This window comes from Excalfactoria chinensis, chromosome 17, assembly GCF_039878825.1.
Source record: "Excalfactoria chinensis isolate bCotChi1 chromosome 17, bCotChi1.hap2, whole genome shotgun sequence".
Lineage (NCBI taxonomy): Eukaryota > Metazoa > Chordata > Aves > Galliformes > Phasianidae > Excalfactoria > Excalfactoria chinensis.
The window spans coordinates 4,061,179-4,084,797 of record NC_092841.1 but is presented as its reverse complement, the minus strand read 5'-3'; the positions used below and the strand labels follow the sequence as shown (position 1 = coordinate 4,084,797).

The window sequence follows — 23,619 nt, the reverse complement described above, 5'->3', positions numbered from 1 at the left end:
CTGTGCCCCATAAGCTGCAGTGCTCGGGGATAGGCAGGGCGGCCCCAAGCCACACAGGAGGCACAGGGCTTGGTGTCTGTGTCCCTGGGCGTGCAGGAGGTGCCCCCTCCCCAGCGGGTTACACAACATCCCACTCCTCCCAGCACACCTGGAATGAGGCGGTGTCCCATGAGCAAACACTTCTGCACCACCCAGCTTCCCTGCCCAGACTGTGCAGGGAGGAGAGTGTGAGTCACCCCGCAGTGCCCAGAGGAATTCAGCTCCCACTGGGGAGGAGCTCACTGTGGGATCCTGGTACCCAACCTTCTGCACAGGGTATGTGGCCATAATGCTTTTTCCTGGACAAGGAACCACTGGGATGCTCCAGCTCTGGGTTCAAAAGGACGGATGCGTGGAGCAACCTTGTTTAGAGCAAGCCACCACAAAGCTATGGGCTAAAAATACTGCATGCTTGGAGAAGGACCCAAACCACTGCAGACTCTCCTATCCCAATCCCAGGCCATGCAGAGAGGGAAGCTGGCTTCTTCCATCCACGCTGACACCCACCATGCAGCCCCATCTCCATCCTTCAGGGCTGTCCCTCCCATCCCATTCCATGGATGTGGCCCTTCCACCCCAAGCAGCCTTCACACACTATGAACCACGCACAGCACAGCCCCGTGTTTCAGGATGCTGGAAGCCCTGCAGGAGGGCAGCCTGGCAGCAGACAGGATATGGGATCCACCACCTTACTGGGGTGGCTGGGAACAGCGCTCTGCTCCTCCCTAGGGCGATCTCAGGCCTCACAGCACCATTATTATCATTATCATTATTAATTGGTTCATCCCTCATACCACTTCATGCCTCCCAGACAATCCAACTGCACGCAAGGGACAACGTCACATCACAGGCAGAGGACTGTCCCCATCCCAGTACTTAAGGTGGGACCATGGCACCCACTTAGCAAGCAGGGACAGAAAAAGGGCTCTGGGAGCTCCACACCATAATCCCAGGGATGGAAACTGGGATCCCCAAAGGCACTGACCTCAGCTCTGGCCTTGGGGCCACCAGGTGCACTCATTGGCCACCAAGGTGCTCTGGAAGCCACCTGCAGAGCACATGCTGGTAGCTGGGCACAGCTCATCCACCTTCATTTCCTCAGCTAATGGTGGCACTGATTGAGCCCCAAACCAACCAGCCATCATGTGATGGTGCCTCCAAAACTGAGCAGGACCAGCCCAGTAATGCTGCAGCTCTGCTTCCAGCTGCCATCCCACACAGCCCATGGCTGGCTGCCATTGGGTTTGGTCCCCATCAATGGGGCAGCTGGCTGTGATCAGCACCCCATCCCCCTGCAGTCCAACCATCCTCCCACCACCAACGCTGCCCACCGGCCACATCTACACGTGAGATGGAGACATCACAGCTGAGATGAGGACGTCTCTTCCCTCCCTGGTCCCATCACACATCTCCGAGATGAGGGGATCTGCATGGAGGACGACGTGGCCATTGGGTTCTTTGGGTGCAGACCCATTTCTCACCCATTTTTACCATCTGGGAGCCCCAAATTGAGCATCCCTCTCCTGGGGGCTCACTTTGCAGGGCAGCACCTCACCAACCTCACTCAGTGAATCCCAGGATCCCAAATCCCAGCGTGTTTCTGCCTCCCCAGCCAGCAGAGCCTGCTCCACCCAAGCAAGGAGGATTGCATTTGTGTCCTCCTCGCTCCTTCCTGCCGAAACAGGGCTTGCTCCTCAATGAGGAGCGCTCTAAGTGCACGTTCAAGCATTGCAAACCCCGGGACACACCACAACCAGAGCACAAAGCCCACCAAAAATGAGGACTAACACAACCAGGGCCTCCAGCTCCCAGCACACCCCAGCGTTGCAGCCGACCCACCAGGAGCAACGCTCTTAGGGCAGCATCCAAAAGCCCTTCGCATCCCATCCCACCCCCTGCTGTTCCCGGGCGGTGGATGACGAGGACGGCACTTACTTGTTGGGTTTGGCTGGAGAACTTCTGCTGGGGGCGTTTCTGCTCGGGGAGCCTTTGCCCGCCGCTTTGAACATGCTGCTGAGGCTGCGGCCGCGATGCTGGAGCTGTCGGGGCTGCGGGGTCGGGACGTGGGGACTCGGAGGAGGGAGGCAGAGCCCAGGAGCGGCTCCGAGAGGCTCCTCCCCACGGAGATGGAGCTGCACGAAAAAAATGACTCGAAAAACCAGTTTGGGGTGGTTGGGGGGGGAGGAACCGAACTGAGCCCCAGAGGGAGAATGGGAGACCTCGCCCCGGCGTGGGGAGCGTTCCCAGCGCTGCGTCCCAGCAAAGGGACGGGGCCTCAACAGGGAGTAAAGGCCAAAACTGCAGCTGAGATGCTGCGAGGACACAGCTCGACACGAAGCCTCGTGCCGGCGTTATTGGATGCTAAAGAGGCTGCAGGAGCCCTGTGGGCAAAGCCAACCAACGCAGCACCACCGTTTGGGGAACCAATTGGCAGAGCAGGGTGACACCGGAGTGAGTTTGTGCTGCTCTTCCCCATTTCTTACAGCCTAAAACAACCCAAGGCCAAAAGCAAAAGCCCGGCATCCACCAACCCTTCCCAGCTGACCCTTTAAACCAGCACAGAACAAATCACATTGGAGGGACAGCTGCATGGGACCAGGCTGTATTGCAGGGCTTTGTACCCACGGCTTTGCTCACAGACAAAAGCACAGCCCGGCCATGTGGTTTGGTGATGCTGCTGGTGAGCACCGCTGCAGAACCAAGGATGAGAAGCAGCACAGTGCAATGGGAGCTGGGCAGTGCTGCAGGAACACACAGCACAACAGCGGTGCTGCAGCTCCCAGCACCCATCCTGCAGCTCCCAGCACCCATCCTGCGGCTCCCAGCACCCATCCTGCCACGCTCATCCAGCCTCTGCAAGAAGCTGCAGGTTGGGAGACGAGTCTGACCCGTTCTGCCCTCACCACAGCCACCCACAGCTGTGCCCGCTTTGGGCCCCAGCCCAAAAGCTGTGGGCAGGAGCATCCCAGCTCCATGTGCCTGAGCGCAGCCCTCCAAAACCACGCACCCAAACGAGGGCTTAGGGACGCGGCTCCCACCTCTCCTTGTCTGCATTCCCCATGCAGACGAATCTCAGACCTCACTGCTGAGTTCTTACAGGGGAGATGAGGGCTTAACACGGCTCACAACTGACCTACTGCCATCGATTAAAGCTATTTATCCTTTGGGATGGAAACACGCCTGCTTTCCTCCGTCCCTCTACAAACAGTCCCAGGCCCTGGTTGTGCAGAGATCCCATTTGTTAGGCAATAGGACCGTTCACCCCACGACGTGCTGATCGAGTTCAGCAGCCCAGCACCTCTGTTAGCTGTAGGGAAGGAGTTCTGCTCCGAGATAACGCTCATAGAGATGCTGAGCTGCCACATCCCGGTGTCAGCCATCCTGGGAGCAGTCAGCAAACCACGCTGCAGCCTCACCTGTGCTGTGGGCTCCGGGGGATGAATGGGGCTGAGTGTTGGAGCTGTGTCCCGCATGCTGTGCTGGCTCTGCCAAACCGCACCACAACTGGAGTGAGGATGCAGATGGGGAGGGCAGAAGGAGCTGCTCCTCTTCCTCTCTAAGCTCTGGGTGAATGGATGGAGAGTCCCAGCTGCGCTCCTCTGCCTGTCTCTAAATACAGGGCAGGCTCACACCGCACCATCTCACTGCTCATTAGCAGCTCCGTCCCAGGGCAACGCTCACCCCGGACCCTTCAGACATCAAAAGGACGCACTGCCCCAACCCTGATCTCATTGCATCAACCCGCAGCTCCTCGCAGCTCCCTGCCCCGTAGCACCCATTGCTTTACCCTCATTTTCCTCTCCCCAGGAGCCAGCAGGGCGCTGACGGCACCGTTTCCACACGCACCGAGGGCAGATCCTCACAACACCCCACCTGCTCAACGCGTCGGTAAACCTACAAACACATTTTGTTCCAACAAACAGAGCGACTGGATCTGAGTGAGGCTCAGCCAGCAGCCGGCCCAGCGCCGGGGGGGAATTAACCCATGGGATGAGCACAGCTGCACACAGAGCAGTTTGCAGACTGCCTTGCACCAACCCCAGTCACTGCAGGGCTCAGGGTGGTACTGACTGCATTGCCCAGTGCAGCCCCAGAGCTTCTCATGCTGGAGATGGACCCACACAGCTCCGTGCTGGGGCTGCCATCGCCTCACCCCGTTCTGAGTAGGACACATCCATCCCTCAGCACTAACCCAGCCAGGCACTGCCTGCCCCCATTAATTGGGTGCGCTGAGAAAATTAGAAGCTCTCCCCATAGGAAAAAAAGAAGATGTTTCAGAGGCTTTGATGCTGCTCCTCAGCCATTCGGGCTCCCTGTGCTGACCATGGCACGGAGCCATTAATTGTATTTCTTGCGTGGGGGGCCCTGGGCAAAGCGCTGCAGCTCCGTGCATGGATGGGGAGCAGCAGCACAGATCCCAACAGCAAACAGACCCGAGGGATGGAGCTCCCTGCTTTGAGCTGGAAGCTCAGTTGCAGCGATGCAATTGGCACACAGCAGCAGTGACTGTGCTGGGTTACGAAGCTCCGAGCCGCTCCCAGCCATAAAGTGACACACCGAGCAGAGCTCACCCAAAGGGTGAACCCCCAGAGCACCAACCTTTGCTGTGCCAGGCATGAATCCCAGGTGAAGAGGGACTGCAGCAGAGACCCACAGCCAGGGGCTGCTCGGCACTTCGGGTTGGAGCAGGGACAGGGTGAAGGCAGAGGCTGCAGCCAGCAGCACAACCCCAGCAGTGCTGGGCAGCCCTCGGGCTCAGCGTGCCTCTTATCGTGTTCCATACTTCCTCTTGGAGCTTCCTGTTAGGAGCTGGGGGCACCAACCTCGCACCCCTCCCTGCTCCCATCGGATCTCCCTCTCTGCTCCTTCCATAAGCCAAACCTACCTCCGTTTTCCTCTGTGCTTTACGACAGTCCCTACATCTCACATCACACCAACCCGCCCCTGCAGGGAGGTGGTAACCCCCAGCTTACACCCTAAACCACGGGGTGGGCAGAATCAATCCTGCTGTCAGAGAATGGGGACTTCCCACCCCTCCATCCCAGCTGTTGTGCACCCAGCGGGTACTTTAGGAAGGAATCTGGGGCAGATGCTGTTACCGAGGAGCTCAGCTCAGCCTGTTCCCATCCCATGTCACCTCTCCCCCGGTTCTTCCAGCCGCCTGCTTTGCTTTCTGTTAATCATTTCCCTTCATGATTCAGCCCCCAGCAGCTCCTCAAGACCGACCTGGTGTCAATGGGCCCCTGCGTGGAGGACCAGGAGTGAACGTGGCTTAAGGCACCACCTGCACGTGGCAGCCCTCGGCCTCCAGCAGCAGCAGATCCATCTTCTGATGGCTGCAGCAGCACCGGGCACAGCTTGCTCAGCCCGTAATTAAAGCAGCACCGTGAGCCCAAAGGCAGCGCGCTGCAGCTGCAGGACGGACTGAAGGTGATCACCTTAAGCCTGGAGCTTCCTGCTGGAGGGCGCTCACATGGACTGCACGGCATGGGAAGAGAACACCAACGAACTGAGCCATAAGGAAGCAGGTCTGTACACATCGTAAAGCCGTGCCCTGCTCCGTGCTCCGGCAGCACAACTGAACACACAGCAGCTCCAAGGGAACCCAGCTGTGCTGCACACAGACCTACCTGTGCTGCACACAGACCTACCTGTGCTGCACACAGACCTACCTGTGCTGCACACAGACCTACCTGTGCTGCTCCCTTACAGCTCCTGCACCTTCTTGGTGCCATTCCAGACTTCGTGGGGCTGCATCCTCTGAACGCTCAGAGCATTTGTGCTCAACAAACTGCACGCCTCAGAGGTCGGGAACAAGACTTTATTGTTTGCAGGTTCCTTATCTGCACCCAAGGAATCAGTTATCTTTTACAAGATGCTTTGTGTCGCTCCTGACTTGCTGTTACAGTGACAAATTGGGCTGGTTGGCAATACCAGTTTCACTGGGATCCATCCAGGTATCACAGAGCTGTGGCAGGGCAGAAAGGAGCCTGGCTCACAAACCAAACGGGATGAGAGCTCACAACAAAGCAGCAAACATTTCCAGCTTGCAGCAGCGGGAATTCATTCCCCTCATTCACCATCCCCACAACAGTGAAATGGAACCCAACCTTGGCTGATGAAAGCTTCCAAACATTGTATTTCGGAGCTGTTCTGCCCCATGTGCTTGTTGGTTGTCCCCTCCTCCCCCCCCATTCCCTTCCCTCCTTAATGACTGTGACTATGAAGTTAATGGCATTCTGAAAGCACCCACCCACTGTATAAAAACCAAGAGCCCCCATTGAAGCCAGCAGTGCTGCTGCTTGTTCCTCCTGTCGGGTACAAGCTACCAACAAAGGGTGAGGGAAAAGCAACAGGCAAAAATCATCTTCGTTTTCAGGTAAGATTTCAATCAGAGAGAAAAATCAACACCAAGAGACCCAACTTCCCATGAAGATCAAGCAGTTCTCCCTGCAGCCACCCATGAAGCTACAGCTTCCCAAGGAAAGCCTTGCAGGAATGGGTTTTATACAGTATTTACTCACCTAACGGAGCACCTACCAACAAAGAACAACCCTACCAGCCCCGAGCACAAACTGCAGTCATACTCCAACATGAGTGGTGCAACCACAAGCAGTTGGTAAAGCAGTTACATCCCTACTGATAAGGAAAGAGGCTTTGTGACTGCTGAGCATTAAAGAAACTTCTCCTTACAGGACTATATATGCTCCTCAGCAGCGGCTGAGAGCTGAAAGGCAAGGAGACCCCCCTGACTACATCTGCACACGCTTTGTATAGGCAGCCTCACTTTGCTGATTCAATTTTGCCTCGTTTCCCCATCATACACAAACGAAACAACAAATCTATGCCAAATAACAGGGCAGGGGAAGAATCAGGTTCTGTCTGTGCTTCGCTAAGTGAATGTGTGCCGACCCCGAGCGCGGCCACAACGCACACCCCAACCTCTCTGAGCAGAATGGAACTGTTCTGTGCTCTCAATTATTTTCAACTATTTATCGTGTACTTCAGTTTCTGAGCAGATTTCTGGCCTTTAATACACCGGGAGAGAATGGAAGTGCACAGACGTATACACAGAGCACAGGGAAGAAAGATGGTAACGCCTCCCTCTGTTGGTTTCAGGTGCAGATATTGATGTCTTAGAACCTCTTGGAGCTTTGCCTTCAATACAGAATAAAACCTCTGTTCCTCAGAGGGGTCCTGGTTAACTTTTGAATCCAAAGATGCCCTTTATGTATCCTGTGAGGCCGCTCTTGGCCTTCTGCTCCACCTTGTCTTCCAGAGGTGGGAAAGCAACGTGGTTAAGGGCCAGGTCAAAGAACAACGGTTTGCATGGGATGGGCTGGAAGCCCGGAGGGAAATGCACGAGGCTGACTTGCTTGCTGACGAGAGAAGGATCCAGACAGAAGGTCTCAAACCGTTCTGAGAGTGGCTGAAAGAGAGCAATGCAAAAAGGCAAGTTCAACACAGCCCAGCGGGCACAGAGGAATTAACAGCACTGAGGTGACCAAAAGCTGAAAATCCCAGGTGTGACAGCTTGGGCCCTTGGGAATGCTTTGATCCCCCTCTCAAAGCCTTGCTGCAGCCTTACTCTAGACAACCTCCTCAAACACAGGGTAAAAAGTAACTAAACAACAATATAAAGTGGCATGTAGGAAGCTGCAAGCGGCTCCAAGCTGAGGAACTCCACCCTGCCAGCCACCTTCGGCACTCACAGGAGGAAAACAAGACTATGAAAACCTCTCACCCCACTCCAGTCATGACAGAACCCCAGTTAACCTGACACTTCTTGACTACAAGAGACGCTCAGGTGACAGGTTGAAAGCACCTTTCATTAAAGAACACTTCTTTCATCTGACACAACTCTTCGCTCCTACCTTGCCATCCTTGACCTGAGATGGAGCCTCGGGCTCATGATTATCGTTTGCATCTGCAAAATTAAAGAAAAGGTGGTAAGGATGACAGACAAGATCTCGATGCAGGGGAAGAGTCAGCTGCTCCCTATGCTGAGCTATGAACCTTGCTTTCTGGGATGAATAAAACAATATTTGTGGTAGAGGCAACTTGCTTTCTAGACAAAGAGACTGAGTAACAGGCATCAGAGCGCTGCAGTGACAGAGAGCATCCCCATGTCATGGCTTAAAGCTCCTGAAAGAAGCACCGGTTTGAGATGAGCACAGAGATAATGAAAAGACAACACCAAGGCAACAGAAGTCAAGGCAATCCGTGTCGTTTATCTTCTCCCAGCAGCTCAAGAAGTCACAGAGTTTATCCATCCCCCTATAGCTCCCCTAACCTGGTCCACGCTGACCAGGAGCAGAACAACGCTTCTCTCCCTCTTTTAAGCACGTTCCCCAGATAGGCAAATATAAGGTAAGTCAGGTCAACAAGAGTGAGTGCTATTGCCAAGGAAGTGGTACAACTGAATCCAATTTGTTTGCAGGAGGAAAATTAAACACTAAGCAAAGTATTCTGAGCAGGTTACCGAAAACAGATGCATGTCCTGAGGAAGAATGTTTGCAACTCTAAGCAGGGAGCAAGACGCCAAGTGTCAATGGTTGCCTTGCTGCACTACAAACAGGTTGGAAAAGCTAGAACTGGAAAGAAACAATTTTCAGGAGCCTCCATGAGTCAGAGTTTATGTGGAAAAACACCTGGAACTTCAGAAATGGAGTGAAAGAAATGAAGTAGCTGCAGAGGATAATTCAAGAGAAGTCATAACTCTAGTGTGATTCTAGAACTCACCCAATATAGCTGCTGCTTGCAAGGAGTATTTCTCTGCGTTGACTTGAGTGATCAGATCCTGGACATCAGGCAGCTCCTAAGGCATTAAAGAAATGGAGGTGAAAGCCTGAAACATGCCAGAGTTTAAGAGGTAGGGCAGAAGTCAAATCCGACAAGGAACTGAGAAATTAAGTGCTAGAGCTAATAAGCCTTTCCAGAAGAGGACAAGCTCCAGGACAGCCCTTAAGGAGCTACAGATACAGCTTGACAGAAAACATGGAAAAGTGTTATGGAGCTCTTACAGCAAGGCCAGCCCTCCTCCAAAGCACATGGCCTGTCAGAACAGCTCCACACCCCCACAGAGTCTCTAGTACAGCAGCTTACAAACTCATATTAGTATTATTAATTTTGCTACTTTAAGATCAGCCTTGAATCTTAATGGCCTGGTGTCTAATTGACAATAAATACTGGGCCAAGGCTTTCTCATTAAGTTCAGCTCCACTCTGCACGCAAGATTGGGTTCCTACCTTCAAGCTGTTTGTAAAAGCTCCAGCTCCTGACTGAACTTCACCAGCGTATTTCAGCACTCTTTCATATAAAACCAGAGCTTCACTCCATTTCTTGACCAGCACGTAGGACTGTGCAATGAAGAAACACCTGCAAGAGCAAACAGAAGATCCCTGACGTGACCCTGTTTGTTATCCATACCTTTAACAACCCAAATCAAAGATAACAGAACCCATTAAGCATGTCTGGCCAACTTCCTCTCAGCAACCACTCTTCATTTCACAAAAGGGCTGAGGAAACTCCATCAGAGCCCTGTAATGTGCATGAAGCCTTGGGATAACAACCTCTGAATACATAATATGTCTGCTAGAGGACAGCTGGCTGTTTCTCAGTCACCTGTAAGCTTTGTACACAAGTGTCTTCAATCCAATCTCTTTCTGGAAGTTCTTGTCCTCCTCCAGGCCAGGAAGCTGTGTCAGTTCCACGAGGTTCTGTGCAAAACAGAGTAACAAATTCAAGCAAGCTTTGTTTTCCTCTGGAATCTGGAAAGCTGTCCCTTTTAATACTCAACACTACACTCCCATGAACATAGTTTCCAGTTTTCTAATTATCAGCGTGTTAATCTTGCAAAGGACACTCACTGAAACTTGGACATGTTTGCCCTCAGGACAGATTTCCTGACACAAATAGGAATTAGGACAAAGACTCCTAAGATTTCACATGAAGTAATTCTTTCCTAAGCCAGCTCCTTTCCCATTCATAACCTCCTGAGCCACAGGCTCCCACAGTTAATTGAAAATGTATGTGAGACATTGAGAAACTGCTTGTGAAGAACAAGTACAGGGCTTTCTTAGTTGCTACTTTCTCCAGCCAGCAGAAGGTAAGGCAGCTGTTGGGTGCTGTATGAAACAGTCAGAAAAATGACTGGAAAACTGCATTGGAGGATAAATGAGGGGGAGGATGAACTGGAGGGAGCCCATTCTGTGTGTACCTGTAAAATGATATCGTACAGACGGATCAGGTCCTGAGGCTTCGGTGTGCGCTTCCCATCCTCTTCTGATCGCTGCTGCTGCAGCAGTGCCTTCTGCAGGGACTTTGCCATGCTCTCATTGCGCTTGATGGCGGTCGACAACTTGATGTAAGTCAAATAACTGCAAAGGTACCTCATTAGCAGGCTGTCAGAACTGCTCAGACGTGCCTTTGTTCTGAAAAGACCCCTCCCCCCATCCACGCTGATACTAATAAGAGCAAAAAACATCCGAAAGGTCAACATGGAAGTCTGAAGCAAAATATTTTCAAAGCCACATGAATCAGATCCTTATCTGTACAGTCACCCTTTGAGACCTGAGAAGTCCGAGACAAAGGACTCATAAAACAAACAGAAATAAAACACTGACATAAGAGTGTGATTTCTTCTCGCTGGCACAGGCAGCAGTGTTTGCCCATTACCTGTGTAAGTACTGCATGTTGGACACCTTCCCAGAATCACTTTCCAGAGAGTGTTCCCGTTGCTTCTGTAGAAATTGGGGACAAAATACTACGTGACACACTTACACGGGTTGCTGGCAATAGAAAACAACTCAAGGGACAGGTAAATCACAAAGCTGAATCAACATTGGGCTTCTACATTGTCACTCGCTCTTACCAGCTCTGAATATTAACAGATCCCTTTGGAAACTACTTTGGAACTTTCTATTAAAGAAAGTCAAAATAAACATTCTTGCTGCAAACCGAGTTAAACAATAATGAATCAAGTCCCAAAGCAAAAGTGGCTTAAAAAGGGCTATTAGAAAAGTTAAATGCAGAACACGAATGTTTGGTGTTTACCTGGTCTGGTTTCAGGTCTTCCCGAACTGCCTGAATGGCATCTCTGCACTCGCTGAGCAAAGACTCAAACAAACGTTCCCTTGTCTCCTCATTTTCTGCCTAAGAGGAGAGCAAAACGAAGACAGGTCAGACATTTTTCTATGTTGCATCCCGTAATACAAGGGTTAACACAGGAGATGAAACCAAGTCTTGCCCAAATGGTGGCTTTAACACCCATGGGTAGAGAGAACTCCAACCTGTATGTGTCTGTAATACACTTCTGGGGAGCAACTGCCAAGAACTGGGACAAAAGCTGCAGGGGACGTGGTCAGTGCCCAGAGCTCCACAGCACTGCAGGCCCAGCACGGGCAGCTCTCCTCACCCTGCCCTGCAGCTGCTGCCATCCCAGCAGCCCACAGCTGCTCTGAGAACTGCTGAGGTTGGACCATGCTGTGGGAAAGGCCCAACAACAGAAGAAGAGCTGAGCGTTACCGACCTGGCAAACCACCAATGCAGATTGCTCTTGTTATGCTGATTTAGCTTTTCTCTCGTGGTACAAACACGTAGATGACTATCTTTCCTACACTCCCACTTGAGTGATGCTCAGTGGCAATAATTAGTTTGTTTGAAGCATTTTCTTTTAAGCAATCCTGTATTTCAGCAGCACGGATGAATGAGTCGTTAGTCGTTTTCTGCTGTCGCTACAAATCTGATCAAAACACGAAGGAGTTTTTGGCCTCCTGCCCCCAAAACAAAATCTGCAAACACCTTTGAAGAAAATAATAACAAACTACCACACACACAAAAAAACCCAAAGTGAAGCCTGATTTCTGCCTCATGGGACTGACAAACCCAATTAAACAACACGCCCAAAACCACTCTGACTGATTGGGTACAATGAAACTGCCCAGAAACAAATGCCAACCTCAGCAATTGCAGGAATGGTTAACCTGGAAAGAGCAAAATTTAACTTGAAACCAGCCAAAACAAAAACAAAGCTGCTGAGTTTTACCATTCAAAGCCTCTCCTCTCGTAAGGTTTGCAAACCTATGAAGGAATGGTATTTTTCCTGCCTCACAAAGCCTCACGTATCTTGACCTACAATGAAGGTGTGGGGGGTTCTTGGTGTTTTGGGTTGTGTGTGTGTGTGTTTTTGCTGCAGGAATTTCTAAGGTGGGATGGACTACTGAGAATAACCAGAGACGAGTCTGGCAGCATTCTCAGCCTCACCCAGCAGAACGCAGCCATCTCACTGCATGCACAAAAATGAAAACAGACACAGCGAGATCATCAGTCGAGCACAAACAGGGAGAGGGCTGGGCCATGCAGTGAAACAAAGGCTTTCGTTTTTAAGCAGAAATTCCTAAGGTTAAGCAGATTGTGCATGTAAATACGTGCATGCTCTGATTTGCAAGATACCAGGCAGTAAAACTGAGAAACAAGTGCACCTGCTTAGGGAGAACCAATGTGGCTCTTGAAGTCATGCATTCAGGTCTACAAAAAGGATGAAAGAAACAATTTTAAGCTTGGATTTGTATTTCAGTTTGGTTCACTTGTTGTTTCTCTAGGTGCCAACAAGCCAATGAAGGCTGAGAATCTCCACCTTTGCTCTAAACTCATCCATCTGTGTTTGTTTCTAAACAAGCTCCAAGGAATGCTGGTGATACATGAGAGTTTCTGCTGGTCCTGAGCTGAGAGGTGCCAAAGATCCCAGCAATGACAGTTCCTTTAGGTGAAGCTGGACCAACTGACTGCAGAACAGCCAAGCTCTAACCCTCTGGTAACATAAATACTGATCTCTGTGTTCAGCTCTCACCACTGCTAGTTGTGATGACACAGCTCCTGTTTACATAGAGGTTCCAAGGACCACAAAATGCAAGACTCAAGATTTCAGATCGCTGCTCTGCTGCTTCCTTATAGAACAAAGAGGGCAACTTCACTGACACCACCCGTCTGCTGCTCTCAAAGGATGGAAATTAAAGGAGGGAACAGTGAGCTCTAAGCTGCACTTCCACCTGCTGGCCATAGCAATGTACTACCTAATAAAAAACAACCCAGCAACACCAGATTCATTATCGTCTGGCAAAACTATTTAACACTGATGTTTCCTACCCAGCCCTACCTGTCTAATTAGATTGCCTTCTTAATAGTATCTCCTGCATTGATATTTATCCTCATTTTTCTCCTCTTGATGTGTAGTTTCTTGATGCTCTATAAAGCCCATCATCAGTGGCAACAACTGCTAGTAAAGACCCCTCCCCTGCACTGCCTCTTCCAGGATGCTTGTCTGCAGAATACACCATCTGGACACCACAGAAAAATCTTGGCTGCAGTATTAAATCATGCATGCTGTGTGCCACTGGAAGAGTTACATTTGAGGTGAATTTGCCTCCTGACATTTACCAACCATCTTCCTGCTTTGGAAGATTTGCACAAGGCAACAAGAGAGAGCTCTAAACCTCCCAGTGGCCGCTTCATCTGGCAGAACTGCTTTTCATTGCTGGAAAGAGGTGATCTTTACAGAACATTTTCCTCTTCTGCTTGCCCTTCAGTTGGAGCAGTTGAGCAACACATTTCTCCACTTTTAATTTTAGCCCTTTGACCACAAGTTTGAGAAAAGGTTATTTTAAAGCTTTCAGCACAGACATCAAGCTTTGTCTCACAGGCTGAAGTAAAGAGGACAATTAGAACAGACACTGGAGATGGTTCCTGAGTTACCTGGACAATAGCAGCTTCATTGTCCGCCAGGCCCAGTAAGAAGATCCTCACTTTGTCTATCTTCACAGGAACAGTTCTTCCTCTCCACTCCACTTCACTCATTGTGGCTGCCTGCTTTGCTCGAGTTTGGGTAATCAGTGCCTGCAGAGAATGGACTGAGATTATGAGTCCAAACTTAAAGAATCCATAAACAATGAAATCAAAAGGCTTCCCCCCCCATCCCTGCCACCCAAGAGTGGCTACCCACAGATGAGCTTCCTCATGCTCTCCTGATACATACTCGAGTGGCGTGCTGCAGCAATATTTATGCTCTAACAAGTGATATTTGCATGCTTGGGGTTCAAATACTCAGAAATTACCTCCAGTTTTTCTGCAAGAAGACCTTCAGTGCCACCAGACCTCAGCCTCATCTGCATCAGCTCATTCATAGCCGACTGGTCACCTGTGAGAGTTAACACACCAAGATCTTACTTCATCTGAATTCAGAAACTGTTTCAATAAAGGAAAGATAACCAACACATCTTCTACTGGAGAACTGGAGATTTATGGGTAAGGATTCACATGTATTTTTACTCTGACTTCATATGCAAACTACTGAAAATTAATATTTTGCCTTAAAGAAAAAGAAACTTGCAAAATTAACATATTTAACATGGCTAAACTGACCTAGAACAAACTATAAATATATATATATATATAGTCTACATATAGGCTACATATGTATATGTATATATATAGGCTTGCTCCTGTGTCACTTAGACCAGTACTTAAATGCCAAGTCAATATTCCCTTATCACAAGCAAGCTTGTTTGTGTTTGGAGGCGAAGCATCCCACTTCCCTTACCAATATTATAGGCACAGTAACGAATGTTGGGAGAGATCTCCTCCACACGCTGGTTGTACAGCACAGCCTGTTCTTCTGTGAAAGCATTGGCCAGCTTTTCATAGATGGTCCTACCAGAAAGAACACACATTAACACTGCAATATTATGTCTATGATCTGGAGAATGCTATTTCTTCAGTGGTAACTCCTGGTTAAATGCAGTTACCTCATCACCTCACATCTATTGTACACACAGCACATCAACCCACCAGGCTTATCCCCATGGTAAACAAAGTGAGGGAACTCACTTGCATTTGTTGAACGCCTCCATTGCTGCTTTCCACTCCTGGTGCTCAAAACGAAGCATCCCTGTGAGGTAAGCCATGTATGCCTGCAGACAACACAAGGGTAAGCAAGCTGATCTTCCCAACACCGACAGCCTGGTCTGTACCACCTTTAGCATAAAGGCTGCTGTGACATCTAGAGTAAGTGATCATCCCTTGCCCTTTTTGTCTGGTCTTCCCACAGAAACAAATCGATTTAAATTTCATGCTACTGCCTAAGGAAGGTTTTTTTTGTTGTTTTGTTAAGCTGACATTTCTAAGAAGATGGAAGTAAAGATGTTTCTTGCTTGTTATATAATGAGCACAGCCCACAAATGTCACAAGACATTCTTTTCAACAGCAAACCACAAAAGAACCATTTGGCTGAGCAGCACTGCAAGCCATATTCACAGAGTCTAGGCTCACAACACAGCTGCTTTCTGTGTTCCAGGAACTGAAGCCACAAGGATTATACTCCTGGTGTCTACTCTGAGACATCAATGAAGCAGATAACAGGTAACTATAGCTTATGGGGATGTGTTGTATCACCAGGTTGGATGTGGCTGCCTGGTCTGGTGGCTGGTGACCGTTCACACAGAAGGGGGATTGAAACTAGATGAGCATTGTGCTCCTTTTCAACCCAGGCCATTCTATGACATGATTCTATGAACTTATTCCCTACCAGTTCTTCTTACTGTTGGTTTTCAAAGTAAAGACAATCACTTGATACACATAAACAAAGCCCTCAGCCTGGCTGGTGTCACTGTTATTTCTGCAATCCTAGCAGCAGCAATAACCAATGAACCCAAGCGTGGAAACATCATCCAATTCAAGAAACAGCCCACTCTGATCACTTGCTGCTAGGTGAGGATAATCTCTTCACCTAAAATCCAGACGTTCCCTCTTTGGCTCGAGCTGTAAAACAAGACCAAAGTATCAGTGAATACCTGAGCTTCCAGCTTGGTTTTGGCATCCACTCGGTTGCTCTCACACAGCCTCTCCAGCTCCTCTGCATGTTTCACAGCCTTGCGCAGGCGGGACAGCAGGTGGAATCGTTTGCGAGGCTCTGTGTTGGCCTCCTGTTTGAGCTGCATGGCGTAACTCCACGCTCTCTCTGCATCCATCAGAATCAACAGCAAATACCTGCAGAGGGAGGAAGATTAATGAGAAGATGATGATGTTTAAGTCAAGTACTGCCACATCACTGATAGTTTTTCTCCAAGCAACCCTTAATTTTACCAATAGAAGTTTAGCTTGGCTAATAAGAGGTATATATTTATATTACTTAACTTTATGAGAACACAGACCTATATTATCCTTATCTCTTCTGTATTTCTTATTACAGAAGTGAAGGAAGAGATTTTGATACAATTCTGTAGTCCTACAAACACGCTGAGAAAAAGGTACCTATGATTTCAGGCTGCTTTTCAAACAGGCTCAAAAATGGGTAAACACATCTGTGATCCCCACAATGTATGCTGTAATGTGCCTGACTCAACAACACCAAGAAAAGACAACACGGCACACACTTCAAGTGCCTCTAAAAGCTGGGAAATGAGCCCAAGCCCTCGGCTATTCCCACGTGTCAAACAAGCGTTCTGCCACGTGTTGAAAGCCTACATAAAAATGGCAAGCCAGTGTTTTTGTTCAAAGGGAACGGATTATATCTCCAGTCACGTTCTTGCTGGCTGCAGCACCTGAATTATCAGCATTCATAGGCCTCCCCTTGCTGCATGTTTTCTTAAGTATGTTCTCTTTAATACACAGGTAATCTTTACTGACTATGAAAATAACCCATTTCAATGACTGTAAGGTAAAAAAAAGGACTGACTGTTGCTACTCCTTCCCCCACTTATTCACAAGATGAAAGCAGTACAAGAGCAGCTCCCCTCCCATGCACAGCAGCCTGAACCTTCATCTTTTATTAATATCAACAGCACAAATGCCCTCATAGAAATATATCTACACATACTGCATGGAACAGTTTTCCTCTACACCCCCATGAAAATAAATGATTAGAAAGAAAGCAACCATTCCCTAACACAGGATTCCAGCCAGCAGCCATACCTGTTGTCTGAGAGAATCTCTTCTGTTACCTTCTTCCCAGTGAACTTGTGCCTGTTCCCCATCTTGAAGTTGAGAGTTTTCCGGAGCCGCCTCAGCCTACGGGAGCAATAACCCCTAAGGAAAAGAAGAGGATGGTCAGTTAGGCCACATTTGTGCACATGTTTGCTGATCAATCAGAAAAGGAAAGCTGCCACTAAAGGCTGAGCCAGGCATTGTTTTAACAACTAAGAACTTCATATATGGCATAAGGTGAGAGGTATTTAAGCAATGACCTGTAAGCCAGTGGTTAATAAACAGAAGAAGGTAGGAAGACATGCAACAAGTCTTGATCTTGAAAAATCAGATTAATGTTCTCCCTATTGGCTAATTTCTTTATGCTCATTGAAAATGAGTGTAAGAGCACAGTGAGGTGTTAACGAGCTCTTAAAAAGCAACTCTAAAACAAGAAGCAGTTTTTACGCTCCTCAATGGTACAGTTGTTACATATTAGGCTTCCTTAGGAAAAAAAGCCATGAAGCAACTTGCCAAGAGATGCAAGATGCAAGAGCAACTCTGCCACTTGGCAGACTGATTTTGCTGACTGCTACAGCAGGTTTACACTGTAAATGTTACTGTGCCAATAAAGCAAACCAAGTCACAGCGGCTGTGTGACAGACAGCAACTCCAAGAGATCCACACCGCTCACTGACCTGTACCTCTGGAAGTCCCCATGTCGTAAACCGTGCTGCTGTTGGGATTCCTTCACGATCTGAAGGACTGGGATTCGTGTTAAGGCAGACTGACCCACACAAAAGCCTCCTGAAGACCCACAGTTGTAAGAAGTGACTGGAAGAATAATCTCCACTGCTTTATCTGGAGCTTTATGTCTCTCACGACAGGCAGGACTAACACACATTGCAAGCATCTCTGTTTACAGAGGACCACAGGAGTCCTGCTGCTGGCATGCCTTGTTCCCAGCTAAAAAGATTAACCAGCAGAAGCATCCTAGCTAGTATAACTGACTGCCCCAGCTACACTGCATCGCCTCCCATCTTAACTGTGACACAGTTATGTTGATACAATTGGAGCAGGGCAGCCTTCCTGACCTTAAACAACACATCTCTCAGGAAAAGGAGACGTGTATTATACAGTGCTGAGCAGAATCACTGCTGCCTCTCAGAAAGCCTCCATTGTTTAAGCACTGAAAGCCTGCATTAGTAAATAAGTCAGACTGCAATGCCCAGGAGGGCACACATTCCCCACCCCGCTGTCTGCCTAAGAGTTACCACTATAGAGAAGGATTTACCACTAGGAAGAAATTATTCACTGTGATGGTGGTGAGACACTGGAACAGGCTGCCCCTCTCTGGAAGCATTCAAGGCCAGGCCAGATGGGGCTGGTCTAGTGGGAAGTGTCCCTGCCTACAGCAGGGGGTTGGAACTACCTGATCTTAAAGGTTCCTTTCAATCCAAACGGTTCTAGAATTCTAAGATGTTTTCCAAACCGCTTTCTCAGGCTGTGCCATTACTTGCTGAAGCCATATCATCTATTTTATTGACACCTTAGGTTTCCTCCCTGGCAGTACCAGAGAAGCACTGGGTGCCCCATCCTTGTAGGGGTTAAAAACGGATCATCTCCGAGGTCCCTTCCAACACAAACCACCCTGTGATTCAACCACGGCAGTGGTTGTTCCGCCTCCTGCCCTGCAGTCACACACATCCAAACATCTGCCACACGCTGACCTGAAACCCTCAACCTTGTTTCATACGGATCACCCAGAAGGTAAAACACACCCCGATCGCAGCTGTGCAGCTGGGCTGCTTCCACACCAACCCAAAGGCTTCCCACAGCCCGGCGCTCAGCCCTGAAGGCTGACGTGTACTTGGGAAGGCGAGCAGCACAAAGCCGCCATTCAGCAGGCCAGCATCAAAGCAGGCATTAGCACAGCGCGGGGCCCAGCCGTGCCACGCAGCCCCGTCAGGAACGGCCCCGCTCGGCACTGAGGGAAGCGGAGACCTACGAAGAAGCGGCCAGGCCCGACCCCGCCACGTCCGCACCACCCCGCGGAGCTCCTGCCGCATCCCGCCGCATCCCGCCTCCCCGCCCGCTCCGGAGGATACTCTCCAAGCCCAGGCTGTCGCTGAGGCAGTTTCCCCGCGTCCCGGCCGGCCGCTCGTTCTCCTTGTTCTCTTCCGCCCCGCCGCGGCCGCCCTGCCGCTCCGCCGCCATCTTGCACGCGGGCAGCGCTCGCCGCGGTGCATCGTGGGCCCAGGCAGTAGAGCCGCGCGCGGACGACGCGGCCAGAGCGGCCGCCGCCGCGGGGGTCGATGGGATCGCGGAGGACCGCGGCGGCCCCAGGGGAGGGGGCTGGTCCCTGCGCTCCTCCAGCCCAGCGGGGCAGCTCCTGCCCTGCGGCCCGGCAGAGCACACAGGGTATGGGATGGGCTGTGCATGGGCTGTGCATGGGCTGTGCATGGGCTGTGTGTGCGCTCAGCCATAGCCCTGTGCAGCCAGGACACCACAGCCCCCATAGGTACCTGTTTTCTGGGAGCAGCCCCCTGGGACGATGCTCTTGGCCCATTCTGGGTCCGTTTCCATTCCCATCTGCACACCAGCAGCAGCCCAAGGAGGCTCTCCCTTCACACAGCACGAGCTCAGCCTGCTGCAATGCAACCAGCTGGTTTCTGCTCACTGACCCCCACACAGGGCTCAGCTGTGGCCTCTTCTTGCTGCTTTCATCTCTCTCGTTCCCTCTTCTGGATAGGAAAGCTGAAAGGGGTAAAACAGACACTGCAAACCTGACCCCCAAGCCAGCCAACTGCTGCCCATATCGTGCATCTGCATCTCAAGGCAGGGGGAGGATTTGTTTTGCAGTTTCTGAACACGGAGTCTTGGTGGTGATGTTTGCACGCAACAGGTTGCGAGTTGCACCAGAGTTTGGGAAGAAGCCGTACGTGTCCGTGCAGCAGGTGAGCATCCCTTGGCCTTGCAGCAATGCCAGCAGAGCTGATTGCACTGAGCAGGATGAGAGTTCCACTTGTGAAGGCTGGGAGGGAACAAAGCAGGCGATTTCTGCAGGCAGGAAAAGAGACATGGAAAAAAAAAGGTTTGTTCTTAGTGCAGTGTATTCACCTTCCACCCCCACCCTGGGGAGAAGAAATGGATTCTCATAGAAACCTGTACTCATCTCTGCAGTGTTCTGGTGCAGGGACCTTGGCTGCACGCTGGGCAATTTACCCATCTGCAATCTGAGAGGACTCCCATTGCTAAACCCCTGCAGCCCCAGCTCTCAATAATCAGCTCTTGTGCTGCAAAAATCACCCGGGCGCTCAGGGCTCTCCCGTTGGGATGCTCAGCCCCATCTCCCCCAGCCCCTTCCCATGGGGTGGCACAGCACCCGGCAGCTTTCGCTGCCCTCACCACATCCAGCTCCCCAGGGCTGTCCGGGGCAGCAGGCAGGGCTGGGGGGGTCCCTTCTGCTGGGGATGCAGGTTTCAGTGTTTATTTATCCCCACGGAACAGCCTGCGAGGGGCCGGGCAGGAGCTGCCACCTCCCCGGAGCCCTCCTCCTCCTCCTCCTCCTTCTGCTCGGGGGGAGGGAGAGCACGGAGCAGCACGGAGTGGCTGCTGGCTCCCGAGCAAGAGGGAGGCGAAGCTCTCTCGTCCCACCTGCATCCTATTAGAGCGTCTCATTGCTGGCCCCCTGGCACCCCTCGTGCTGTCTGTGCCCACCTTGGGCATCCTGGTGCATCACGCTGCAGTGCTTTCTGTGCTCCCCCTACTCTGCACGCCCCTGGCCATGAACGGGTCAGCAGCCGGCTGGGATGAGGGCTGGCATCCCGAGTCGGTGCTCATCCCCCTGGCATACCTCCTCATCTTCCTCGTGGGCACCGTGGGCAACTGCCTGGTGCTGGCGGTGCTGCTGCGCAACGGGCAGGTGAAGAACACCACCAACCTCTTCATCCTCAACCTGGGGGTGGCCGACCTCTGCTTCATCCTCTTCTGCGTCCCCTTCCAAGCCACCATCTACACCCTGGATGGATGGGTGTTCGGGTCCTTCCTGTGCAAAGCCGTCCACTTCTTCATCTACCTCACCATGTACGCCAGCAGCTTCACCTTGGCCACCGTCTCCCTGGACAGGTAGGAAAAGGGATGGAGGATTCTGAGCATCATGGCATCCCCTCTGCTAAAGCCCACCCAGGCAGGAGAGGGCAGTGATCACTTGTTGGGGATCCAAGGAGCATTTCCCTGCTTGCGGGTGCAAGGGGATGTGAGTGCTGAGGGCTGGGGATCTGCTGCAGGATGGAGAAGGGTGGGATTGGGAGCCCCAGGTGCTTTCAGACCCCAAAGGTGAAGGATCGTGGTGTGTCCTGAGGCTGCAGCAGTGGAAAAGGGGATGGAGAAGCAGAGAGAAGCAAAGCTCTGTCACTGGCTCTCGCTGGGGCTCTTTGGCTGCGCACTAAATAGCTCACAGCCCACAAGGAAGGGAAAAACTTGGGGATGTTTCAGCTTGGATGCTGCTTTTTCCATCTTCCTCTTTTAGGAACAAAAAGACCAATTTCTGTCCCCGTGGTGTTCCTCACTGCGGTGACTGTCCCAGCCTGCTCAGCAGGGGGTGCAGGGAAAGCTGTGTAAAAGCTCTCTGCTAAAAAGCAGCCTATTGCCTCACCCTGAGCTATCTCAGCCCCTGGCACTGCAAAGGCTCCCAGTTCCAAACTCACAGCGGCCAGAGAAGATCTGGCTCTGCTGGGTGTGAGACCCAGGGCAGCTCCCTCAGGAAGTGCTGGATGTGCCCTGGGGATCCTGGGACAGGAGGGGACCGTCCCTGCCTGCCCCCCAGGAGCAGAGAGGGTGACAGCACAGGGTTGGGGCTGAAGACATTCCTCACCCCATTGTGCTGCAGAGAGCCCTGGAAGCACCAAGGAATCAGCTGCGGGGCTGATAGCCCTGGGAAGCTCCAGTCCATCCCTTCAGCTCTTTTCCCTGATCTCCATGCCTTGCCCAGAGCTGTGTCCCTCTCCTTTCCCATGCAGGTACTTGGCCATACGATATCCCCTGCACTCACGGGAGCTGCGGACACCCAGGAACGCACTGGTGGCCATCTGCTTCATCTGGGCACTCTCCTTCATTTTCTCGAGCCCTTACCTCAGCTACTACCAACAGTTCCAGCTGGCCAACCTGACCGTCTGCCACCCGGTCTGGGCCATCTCCCATCGTAAGGTCATGGATCTCTGCACCTTCATCTTCAGCTACATCATCCCGGTGTTGATCCTCAGCCTCACTTACACGCGGACCATCCGCTACCTGTGGAGGTCTGTGGACCCTCTCCAAGAGATGTCAGAGTCCAAGAAAGCCAAGAGGAAAGTCACCAGGATGATCATCATCGTGGCTGTCCTGTTCTGCCTCTGCTGGCTGCCCCACCACCTGCTCATCCTCTGCGTTTGGTTCGGCTATTTTCCCCTCAACCACACCACGTACGTCCTGCGCATCCTCTCGCACCTCATCTCCTACGCCAACTCCTGCGTCAACCCCGTTGTCTACGCCCTCGTCTCCAAGCACTTCCGCAAGGGTTTCAAGAAGATCTTCATCTGCCTCTTGCACAAGAAGGCGGCCAACAAGGTGCACGCAGCCCAGGGGACCAACACGGTCAGCATGCTGGAGGCAGAGCTCAGCGAGGTGACGCGGCTCAGTGAGGCCGAGCCTGGCTGCTCCTCGGTGCGCTGCAAAGCTCAGCCCTGGGGGGAGGCAGGACTGGGGGGATGTGGGCAGAAAGCTGATGGTGGCTCCTTCGTCACCTTCCACGTCACCTAGCGGTGCTCCCCTCACGCTGTATTTTGCAGTCTCCTGTAGTATGGCAGGCTTGGGGATGGACCTTGTTTTGGGTTTGTGTCAAATCTCTTTTTCCCCTTCAAACATTCCCAAACATCAGAAGTGTTGAAATGATGCTGATTCTTATGGACTCAGCCAAAGAGCCAAGCGTAGGATTTGCAGAGAGCAGGGAGATCCAAAGCCTGAATCCATTGTAATGTAGGATCACCTGTTCCTCTGCACCCTGCTGCATCATCTACACCTGGCCCCTCATGAGAGCTCTGACCTCCAACCACAGCAGCTTTGGCTGTCACTGTGGTGCAGGTGAGGCCCCAGAAGTCTATAAGGACTGCAGGGTGGATGGAGGCTGCATGCTGGGGCCACTTGGAAGAGGTCCCAGTGCCAGAGGAGCCAGGTGGGACGCTGGGGTCAGCACTGGGGGAGCGTGGGCCCTTCAGGCAGGACTCAGACCTCAGCCCAGGCGCTGCCCTTCCAGTGGGGAAGAACCCACGCAGCCCATGTGCTGCATCCCCCCAGAGCAAAGTTGGGCTGCAGGGCCCCATGGGGTCCATGTGCTGCAATAAAGACCTACAGGCTCCTATCCTGCAGCTCGTGTCACCTCTCTTAGGATACCCTGCAACTCCCGGAGCATTTGCCTCCTCCATTTCCCTCCTGCTCAGTGCAGCTGGGGCGGGGATGAAGCTTTTGCTTGCTCTGCTCACCTTGGGATGAAGGATGGTAAGGGGCTGGGGGGAGAAATCATGGGCAGAGGTGAGGACGCTTTAAAACAGCTTTAGGACACGCTGTGGGGGCTGTGACCCCGCAGCT

General features: G+C 51.5%; 2 protein-coding genes across 2 annotated transcripts; one reads left to right on the top strand and one right to left on the bottom strand.

Moving 5' to 3' along the window:
• Positions 1 to 5,847: 5,847 nt before the first annotated feature.
• On the bottom strand, positions 5,848 to 19,317 carry SRP68 (signal recognition particle 68). Its single transcript, XM_072352001.1, has 16 exons — positions 19,104 to 19,317; positions 17,694 to 17,760; positions 17,005 to 17,118; positions 15,885 to 16,080; positions 14,923 to 15,005; positions 14,636 to 14,745; positions 14,151 to 14,233; positions 13,792 to 13,932; positions 11,095 to 11,193; positions 10,717 to 10,781; positions 10,259 to 10,418; positions 9,664 to 9,758; positions 9,288 to 9,417; positions 8,782 to 8,857; positions 7,914 to 7,966; positions 5,848 to 7,468 (listed from the first exon to the last, which is right to left on the bottom strand). The coding sequence occupies exons 1-16, from the start codon at positions 19,210 to 19,212 to the stop codon at positions 7,241 to 7,243; spliced, it is 1,809 nt and encodes a 602-aa protein (XP_072208102.1). The 5' UTR covers positions 19,213 to 19,317; the 3' UTR covers positions 5,848 to 7,240.
• A 1,239-nt stretch (positions 19,318 to 20,556) lies between these two features.
• Positions 20,557 to 23,392, top strand: GALR2 (galanin receptor 2). The gene is made up of 2 exons (XM_072352000.1): positions 20,557 to 21,123; positions 22,017 to 23,392. The coding sequence occupies exons 1-2, from the start codon at positions 20,783 to 20,785 to the stop codon at positions 22,792 to 22,794; spliced, it is 1,119 nt and encodes a 372-aa protein (XP_072208101.1). The 5' UTR covers positions 20,557 to 20,782; the 3' UTR covers positions 22,795 to 23,392.
• Positions 23,393 to 23,619: the final 227 nt, after the last annotated feature.